Below are 10,831 nucleotides of genomic sequence, written 5' to 3' on the forward strand. Positions count from 1 at the left end.
CCTGTAACTGCAAGAAAATATCAAATACTTCGTCGCACAATTCAATAAGGAATTCTCCTGCCGACTTTCTCTGAATAGTTTGATATTTCAACATAAGTTTCAAACGAATATACGAAAGATAGTCGTTTTGATAATGAACTTGCTGGACTTCAGATAGCTTGTGTTTTTACACTTCTCTTTGATTAGCTTGAACAGAATTCTTCAAGAGAGACTAACCCATTTTGCAAAAGTATCAAAGATAAGACCACTGGAAAGCACAGAAGAATATTCATAGGCACTATTAATATTATTCTAAGGTACCGTATAGAGAATTATTCATTTTCAGAGTGATTTTCGAATGAAGTTAAACGGTCGAATGGTGTTGTTTATGAGAATTGAACTCCAATCATAAAAATAGAACACTCGACGTCTGCATCCATTTGCCTCTAATTTTCTCACTTCCTCCCTCCACCCTCACTTTTACTTCTCCTTTCTCTCATTCTCTCTGGCTCTTTCACATTGTTCAATGACCATCTCTCGCTATCTTTCGACCAATCGTTTGCATCACGATTTATCAATGACTTAATCGCGTGCTCTGAATGCGTTACTCCAGTTTTGTTGCTTGACTCAAGATAAAAAATGGCAACAAGCGTTTTGTTTTCTGCAGAAAATAATGTAAAGACTGCAGTTCATTGATTGAAAGACGTGTTTATTCCGATGATGATTGGAATATGACTCAATAAGGTGGGTTTTCATGAGAAAAGTTCACAAATAAACCATTATCATAAGATAATGAGAATCATAAGATTCTCAAATGAAAAATTCGCTTCTCTTGAAAACTATCATTTTAAAGATTCCTATTGAGCCACTTATAGAATGGAATTCGAATATGAATCAATATTGCCATCTAATTCTAATATGCCATGAGAAACCAGTTGCATTCAGTTTTTCAGAAATGACATAATGTCAAATCACACTATTCATAGTCGATTCAATACTACTTCCGACTTGGAGGGATATGCGGATCAGAGAGAGGTAGGGATACAGCAGCGGCGATGTTGCCGTGCCAAAGCTGACAACTTTCTGTAGTCTTCAAGTCTATTTCCCATTCTGGCAATTTGCAATATCACATCTAGCTGTGCAAGCTTGTTGTGCGATTTTTACAGCATTTCGTATGCTGTTCCCATTTCGGCACTAACTGCATCAAAGTGAGTGCACTGACAATGTAGTTGCCAACTTAGCACTAACTTAAGACTGCTCTAGAAAACTTGAGCACTATAAACATAATTTATAAAAGTGGTCAAAACTCACTCATTTTTGGGTATTTCCGGGAATCTGACTTACAGAGTTTTGCATAGTTTATGGAGGTGCTGGATCCAAATCCGAAAACAAAAATTTTCTATCATCAATCATAAGAGAGTTAGAATTTGAAAGAAAAAAAGATGAGTAATCAATTGCGAAATAGGAATCCACAACAACACTTGTGCGGCACATTGCTCTGGCACAAATGTTGCGGGGAAGCAGTGGAGATGGAAAATGTTGTAGACCGTTTCCATTATTACAAGTTCCCGTCATTGGATCTCTAGTCATGTAGCAGTGCTGAATTTGTGGTAATGGAAACGCGGCTTCAGTGAATGTTCAACACCTCATAAAACGCATACATAGTTTTTTTTTGGAAGTACTGCATCGACTGCACGAGTCTGTTCGTCAACTCAGCAACTGCCCTTCTTTATACTATTTACCACTGTAATTGGCTGATCTACATCCATTTCTCTGCCACGCATATTCTTCCAAGCCGGAGACTTTCTCAATTCTACTTCATGTTATTGAACAACTAGTAACAACTGTAACAGTTCTTTTTAACTATAGAATTTTTGATCCATGTATTGATATCAAAAGTTCAAAGTACACAGAATTCAAATTGAATAAATTGTTTGCAATCCAAACCTACCAAATCGGAAATATATTCACAAAACACCTCATCAAATCGATACTCCGACATTGAAAATATTATACTTTTCTTTGAGAGAATATTGGATTTTTTTTTCTATGAGAGTGAATATCGAGAATTATTGTTTGATTGAGAATATATATTATATGACCAATTAATGATGAAAATAGCATCCAATTTCAATTCCTGTGATGACTGCTGGTGAGAATATAATTCATGTAAAATTTTTGCTCGATTGTTGCATTTGTAAATTATCTGCTACATAACAGGAAATCATTATTGAAAATTCAATTGTTCTCAAGCGTATGTATTAATTGCAATGAATCACTGCCCTGGAAATTCATGTGATAGCGGTAGGGAAATTCCCTCATTTTTGTTGACTTTATGATTATTTATTCCAGTGAAGTATTAATTATTCAGGGAACAATTGTATAGTCAGTTCGACAAGTTTGACTAGTTCACTTGAATACAATTGTATAGTCAGTTTGACAAGTTTCCCTAGTTCACATGAATACAATAGAATGGGGTACAAAGATACGTACTGAAGTGGCCTTAGGCTGTTGAATAGTCGAAGAGGACACACGCAACTAGCGCCCAGCGGTCTAATGAGAGTGATACATGGCTCCGATACACACATTCACTGTTTACGTTGTGACGACATCACTGCCAGTCACATTATTTGTCAGTCTTTCCGACAACCATCTACTTTATATTACAACCATTCGTTTCCTATTCGACTTCAAAAGTGTTCCATTGATTTAGATTAACTTGTGACGAATTTTGAAATCATGACTACATCGAATTTCCAGCTCTGACAGTATGTTGAAAAGGCTGACGACCGGGAATCCCGCGGTTTGTCAAAACCACACCACCCCATCAACTTTTCGATAACTAGCACATATTGACTCTTTCTTGATGTCACCATGAATGAGGAGAAAATGAACAGTGTTGATATATTTGCTACATTGTTAACATGTCATATGTCATAATACAGTAGTGTTTTGCTTGAAGCATACTATAGTGAATTTGAATCTCGCTCCCTCAGTCAGAACGTAATGTCGGCTGCTAGTGAGAGTGAAATGTTATCACTCGTGATGACTTCACGGACGTTCATTTTGTTACGTTCAATCTGTGAGTGCCCAAACACATTCCGACCGCTGGGCGCAAGTTGCAGATTCCCGTCGAAGAGACCTCTCAATAATGCATAAAAGAAAAAAAACGTTACCATTAATACAGTGATGATCATGAAATTTTATCTCATTGGCATATCTCCACCTTATCCTCATTTATATTCATTGTCTCATTTTCTTTCCACATTGAATTTTCGTCAAGAATTCCCTACTTTTCAAATAAAAGCTTTGCACCTGCAAACTATATTGAACGAAGATATAAAAAAGTGGTTTTCACACAGATTTCTGAAGTATATCATGGATGTTATTTGGTGGGAAATTACCATTTTATTCTCGGTGAGATTATACTGACCTGTAAGAATATGGAACAGCAAGTAGATGATACTTGAAATACAGTCCTCATTAACGACCAATAATTATTCAAATAATTTCATCTTTACTTCACTGAACTAATAATATATCAGCCTCAGATATTAGTCTTGAGGTTAAGGTTATCTTAGGACTTGCCTCAGCATTGAATTTCCAACACCAATGAGAGTCAGTTTTCAGTCAAGGATGTATCAGTTAACTTTCTGCCAAGACATAGTAATAATTTAGTGTTCATAATCGTGGAGTTAAATGACGATGAAATTAACATAAACCGCTCCTAGTTTAATAGACTACACTTTAGTACGATGATTACCGGAATTATATATTATTTTCCCCTGAGCGATTGAAATAAATTATTATTAGCCGCTCAGGAATCATTTGTGAATGTCGGGCCAATGATGATGACAGCGATTCCAATCTATCAGCTCAACTCAATTCGAAAATTCATTAAAAATTATCAGGTTATCAGTTAAACACAGTTCGGCTTCTAATCGACCAATTTCATGATCCATCATGAGCCTCGAGTAATCTGTTATTGGCAGATCAAATTATGAATGAGACTATTCATTACTTGTTTATAGACAAGGTTTCGATCATAATCCTAGAGTGATTACTTTGAATGAGCTCCAAACCACAGATAAGTAACCGTTGAAATAAATAAAATACTATAATAATTAATCTCGCAAATATGTTCATATTTCATATATAAATGGAGATCAGAAGGTTGATCCGATAAGAATCCATTAAAATTATATTAAAATTGATAATGATGATGATTTCTTCAGATTATTGGAAACAAATCTCAAGTTGATTGTTTACTGTACATACATTTGAGCTGATTATGATACATTTTGATCAATATTATACCCAACTATGTCATTACTAGATTTTTTGTTCGAGTATTCGTTATGTGCTCATATTATCAATGTCATAATGCTCGTACAATTACCTCCTACCTTACTTATCACAATGAGATGACGATAATTTGATTAGCTTAAATGTCAAAACCTTGACATTTATTTATCATCTGACAGACTTGAATGAAATGAAGCAAAAAGTCACTCACAATAATATAAAGGTACCGGTATGCTTTTTTTGCGTTATGTAGACCTGCGAAATATTTGTAGATGTTAGTGGATTGAAATTGAAATTTCAGTTTTAAAATGTAAGAATCCCATACCTTCCAAGCAGAGAATGAGCAAAAGAGGAAGAATGTAGTTCTCCTTGTGCGTCATCATACCACGGAGCTGTATATTGGTCCGGCGAAAACACTACATCAATTTCTTAGTTTCAATTGAGCATTGTAACTGGTTCACGACTGTTTAGAGTCACAGACGCATCAAACAATATAACACTACTTAATACTTCCTTGACTGCCGATTTTTTCAAGTAATTACAAGACAGAGACTTGATAAATCCTATACCAGTTGTTCTAATATTATAATTTTATATCTTGGAAAACTCTAGATAGATAAAAAATGGAAGGTGCAATAAATCTATAAATCTATCACTTTTCACTATTCAAAATATCCTTGTCCTGGAGTCTGTGGCAATGTGTTTGAAATAATTTTAGTGTTTTTATTTTTTGTTAAGTAGGATGACAGCAAGGATACACATTAAAAATTACTACACACACTCACGGAAGAATGTCAAGAAATGAATTTAGCATGTAAAACACTTTTGTAGTGGATATTAGGTCTGCTATGTGTTAATATCTCACGGTCGTCTTTTGTAGACAAGGCGGTAGAGTGCGTGTTTTGGCGGACTCAACAACTAAGGTCCTCACGCTCTGAACAGACGCGCCAAACTGGAGAGAAATATTTTGGAGGCTCGCTCGGCAGGGCTCGTGCATGCTCGGCTGTTCTCGGCCAATTGATCCGCAACCCCCGTTGGTTTGAAGTGGGTCCGAATAAAAATCAACAACCAAGTGCAATTTGATGCACGCAAGAGCAAGACACCCTGCAAGTGGCAGTGCTGCATGTCTGAATACTTAATCCGATCGTGTGAGTGCCTGTGAGTTGGCCGCCACGACTATTTACTTCTATGGCCGCCGCTGATTCACAATTTCAGCACTATTCCCCTGCCGAAGCCCATTAAAACTGACTGGCCATCGCGAAGGCCCCTGGCAATAGCCAGCGCTGTTTTCCCCAATGCTGGACTCTAAACTTCTCCCGGATCAAAGACTTCATTGTACTCCTCAAAGTCCGAGCAAACTTTATGTCATCCTGGGGTAATGGAAGATGAGAATTATATTCCGTTTCATCATAAATTTCACTGGAATTGAGAGTATTCTGGTCTCATTCTCATAGCTTCAATTTTGTACATGTATATAACTAGTGGAGATACCGCGCTCTTGTTTGCTTTACCACCTATATTATAGATCCTGATAATATTCATTCTTAATTGAGACGCCGAGTAGTAAACATCGTTGTTTAGAGCTGCGGAACATAATAACAATTGTGTTGTGATTATTGCAAAAGTGAGTTATAGCTGATAGACTAGTGTATCCATCCGTTACGTTACGTATGAGATCACCGGTCAGGGCGCCATATGGATTAATTCCGGAATTCGAGGAAGTGGGAGAAGAGCAGGAGCAATCATCATCTTCAGGACAGGTCCAGGAGTCCCCTACAATGGAGCAACCAGCAGAGCAATCTACATCAAAGGTAATCAGCAATGAATTTTCAAAGGATTATGAACTTTTAAAGAGGATAAAGCACGAACTTAATCTATGGGCGGAAGCGGAATATGAAAAAAGAAAAGTTCTGAGAGCTGATTTCGACAGATTCATTTCAATAACTAATAAATTGTCGGAAACAATTGTCAAATTAGAAACAAGGTCAGTGACAATTTCAGTGACAGATTTATTTCAATAACTAATAAATTGTCGGAAACAATTATTGTCAAATTAGAAACAAGGTCAGTGACAACTTCACAGCTAGCGGCAGGGCTCGGAAACACCAATAAGGGTATTTAGGAGTCCCTTAAAAATATAAATAAGGCGGTAGACACTATTAAACAAAGTGAAAGTAGGCATACTTTGAGCTATGCTGATATGGTGCAGCTGCCAGGAAAATCGAAGGACAATAAAGTTGCAGGGAACAATGTTAGGAAACTACAACCACAGGAGCATATAGTTATGTTACAGCCAGTCAAACCAGTCCTGAACGAAGTGGAAAACAGTAGAATTATTTAAAATGTATTGCGAGAGAATATCAAAAACGAATACGATATTAGAGTTAAAAAGACCGTGAATGTTAGAGGAGGTGGCCTCATGATTTTTCTGAATTCGGAAGAGGACAAGAAGAAAATAATTGAAAATGAGGCGTTGAAAACTGGAAATATGAAAAATTTGGAAATAGTTGAACCTCAGAATAGGAAGCCACGTTTAATAATTTACGATGTCCCTAGTGATTTAAGCAAAGAGGAACTAGGCGAGAGTATTTTCAACAAAAACTTTGCTAGCTCTGAACTAGGAAAAGAAGCATTTTTAAACGGATGTATGCCTTTCTACAAGGTTGGACCAAAGAACAAGGAAGTAGTTCATTGGATCATTGAATGTGAGCCCGAGATAAGAAGAACTCTAATAAATAGGAAACGAGTCTTTGTCGACATGACTTCTTGCAGGTTCAATGACTTTATTTCGGTTCAACGGTGCTTCAAGTGCCAGTGCTTTGGTCACTTTTCAAAGTATTGCAAAAAAGAAAGTGAAGTCTGCGGTCACTGTACTGAAGATCATAGCACTAAAGATTGTCCAAATACCGCCAAGGAAGCAATATGTAGCAATTTTTAGAAGAATAAAGAGCCATCAAATCATAAAGTTCACGATCCACAATGTCCTAGCCACCAGAAATCATTGCAGCAATTGATTGAAAAGACTAATAATTATGGGATTGTTCAAAAATAATTATATATTGTTCTCAAAAAATGATAAATCAGGCTGGAAATATTGTGATGGATATTAATGAAATTTTACGTAATTTGAATGATACATATAGGCCAGTTTCACACGGCAGAGACCTCGCTCCTGGAATATCATATTACGGAAGATCATATTTCATATTTTGCAGCTCTCCTGTACTTTCACATGGGGATCTTACGAATAAGCCGACAGATCTAACAACTCCGCCGACGTTTGCTCAAAGTATATAACTCATCACTTTTTCTCAAAGTCTAACTTCCTTAAAAATATAGATAGAAGATTTCTGATTTCGGATTTGGATTCAGCGACCCCAAATTCTTTAAAGCGTAAGTCCCATTTTCAAAAATACCCGAAAACAAGGGAGTTATAGCTGTTTTTAATATAGCTTTCCATTATCATATGATTATATAGTACGTACTAAGATAATAATACTCCTGCATCACAAAGGGACAGGCAAAGGTGTTTAGAAGTTTTTGAACACCTGAGAAGTTTATACATAAACATTTTTAATTTTTAAAAGTTCTAGTTTTCCAAAAAAATATTGAACTATGAAAAGATGAATCCAAATATGAAATCATAAATCATCTCCACTCATCACCCAATAAAATAGGAGGAAAAGGAATGTTGTACAGTAAAATTCACTGAATTTCAATTGTCATTCAACAATCCAATTTATCAGGTTCAAATCGTTGAATATCACTTTAAATTCCTAGCAATTATTGACTATTTCTTTTTACAATTAGAAAAATCTATTATGAACATACAGTATAAACATTGTGCTGATCTGAATCGATCTATGGTAATAATAGGAATTGAAAGAATAGAAAATGTCATGGCAGTCCAAGTAGTGATGTCTGTGTATTAGAACTGCTGAGTTGATAATGCATACTGAAAAAAGTCATGAATATCTCAGACCAGCCTGGCCTGTGATGAACCTGTATAAACAATTCATAGAATTCTAAGAATTCATAGGAACGGTAAAAAAATCAATTTTACAAAAATCGATGTAGGCCTACATGTAACTGGATTTAGAAGATCAATACGATAATGTTCTCTATCACAATTTAATCATAGAAATGTTCAAGTGAAAACGTTGAGCGCAAACCTTCTGCCATGAGGAGACAAATAAATTTATGATAAGCTTGATAGCTTGAATAGTGATCTGATATTTGTTACACGTTTTTATTCTAAGACATAATATGTCTTAGACTAATTTCTAATGTTTCTTCAATCGGCAGGAAAACTTTGGTTTTTCAAAGTTATCTTACTCCCTTATTTTGGGGTATTTTCAGAAATCAAGATGAATAACCTACCAAATTTCCTACACGAATACAGTGTAAGTTGTATTATAATAGCTAGAGTACTTACGTACTGTACCTGTTCGTTTTTACCGTATAATTATATGATAATAGAAAGCTTTATTAAAAACAGCCATAACTTCCTTGTTTTCGGATATTTTCGAAAACGGGACTTACGCTTTAAAGAATTTGGGGTCGCTGAATCCAAATCCGAAATTAGAAATCTTCGATCTATATTTTTAAGGAAGTTAGACTTTGAGAAAAAGTGATGAGTCATATACTTTGAGCAAACGTCGGCATAGTTGTTAGATCTTGCCTCTGCTTGCCTCAAGGGGAAAAGACGTGACAAAACGAGGTTCCTGGATAGGAGTCACCATGTGAAAGACACGATTTGACTCAATGTACTTCGACAAAAAAACGTGAACACTGTTCAGTGTTCAAGTTGCACGTCTCCTATCGTGTGAAAGAGGCCATAGAGTTCAACAAAGATCAAAAAGTAGGACATCACTCTTATTTAATTTTGGAGGTTACACTGACCTGAATATTTCCTTCGCCAGCGTAAAAAACGAAAAAGTAAATATTTCCAAGGGCATTGCTACCGTAGTAAATAGGAAATGTATGAGCATTGATTACTTCAATAGTCTAACTACTATATTTTCACAAACAAAGCAAATTGATGCGTCGGTGAAATTCGACGAGACATTGGAAATACTCAATTTGTTTTTATTGACAGATAATAGTAACTTGCTTTCCAATCTAGAAATATTACTATCTATGATCGATGAATGGGCTTCAGATAAACAAGCTCTGACAGTTGGAATTGATTTTTTTGGAACCATGGCTGATGTATCTTGTATTGATCTCTTAAGTACTGTCTTGCCAACAAAACATATAAAATATGTGTTTTACTACAAGGGTATAAATAATCTTACATTTTTAAATATTCCAGAAGAGAAAAACAATGAGAAATCATGTCCAACGGGATACTTACCTGAAAAACCACCCAAACATGAATTTATAAATAGTATGCTGGAGCTCAGAAATCTTCTGAGTCAACATGATCAGATAAATTCTATTATTTACTATGAAATTCTGACTAACATTACGAAAAAAAACTTATAGAGCTCTTATTCGTACCTAATATAGATAAAGCGTAAAGTTATGAATATTTATGATAATAATCTAATAACATTTCTATGGCCAACTGGAAAAAGTTATAGAATGGGCTTCTGCTTGGATAACGAAGGAACCTACGTGGAATTCAACGAGAGTAATAAAAGATTCTTGACAAAAGAAAAATACATTCTTGTTAGTAGAGATACACAACTCATGTTAAACGGTGAACTGTATCAGAAAATACGTATCATCAGTTGACATTTCTGCTTCAAGTCTTCCTAATATTACGTGGATAGATGGTGTGCCAGGGTGTGGAAAGACGTTTGAAATACTGAACCAGCATGAACCAGGAATAGATTTAGTTCTAAGTCGAACAAGAGCAGGAATATAAGACATCAGAGAGGCTGTCATTCATAAGTACGGTAAGGATTACTGTAGAAAGATAATCAGATCAGATTACAGAACAGTTCCATCTTTCATTATAAATGGAGTCGGCAAGAAATATCATCGTGTCTTTATAGATGAGGCTGTACTGATGCATGCTGGCTACATTGGTTTCATTGCGAAATTATCAGCATGCTCCGAAGTTTTCCCACTTGGTGATTCTAAACATATTCCTTACATCGAAAGGAGTGGACTAAAAGTTAGATGGTCTCATCCTTCAGTTTTCTGTGAGCCCACACGGAAAGTGACATTAACTAGAAGATGTTCGATCGATGTATGCTGCGCACTATCCAAATTCTATGGTAAAATTGAAACAACTAGTGGAACTCTTCGCTCAATTAGGAAGACTATCTTTAACGGCGGTCTTCCACAGCTTGATCCAGAAACACTCGTATTAAAATACACGCAGAATGAGAAAAAAACTATTCAAGAGTTACTAGGTGACAGGATTGATAAAACAATAAAAGATCACACGATACACGAAGCACAAGGTCTTACTTATAGAAATGTTATTCTAGTGAGGACAAATTCAAAGGATCTAGAGATCTATAACAGTGAAAGTTCATGTGATTGTAGCACTCAGTAGGCACACTCATAGTTTCTGAAAGATAATCCTAGAGAA

General features: G+C 35.7%; 1 protein-coding gene across 1 annotated transcript in view; it reads right to left on the bottom strand.

Annotated features, from left to right (window-relative positions):
• Positions 1–5,241, bottom strand: part of LOC111057247 — a 466,683-nt gene extending 461,442 nt beyond the window's left edge. The window contains exon 1 of the mRNA XM_039428365.1: positions 4,610–5,241. Within this exon, the coding sequence (XP_039284299.1) occupies positions 4,610–4,667 (58 nt within the window). The 5' untranslated portion in view covers positions 4,668–5,241. The remainder of the gene's footprint in view (positions 1–4,609) is intronic.
• Between the last annotated feature and the right edge of the window lie 5,590 nt (positions 5,242–10,831).

Source organism: Nilaparvata lugens, chromosome 5 (assembly GCF_014356525.2).
Source record: "Nilaparvata lugens isolate BPH chromosome 5, ASM1435652v1, whole genome shotgun sequence".
NCBI lineage: Eukaryota > Metazoa > Arthropoda > Insecta > Hemiptera > Delphacidae > Nilaparvata > Nilaparvata lugens.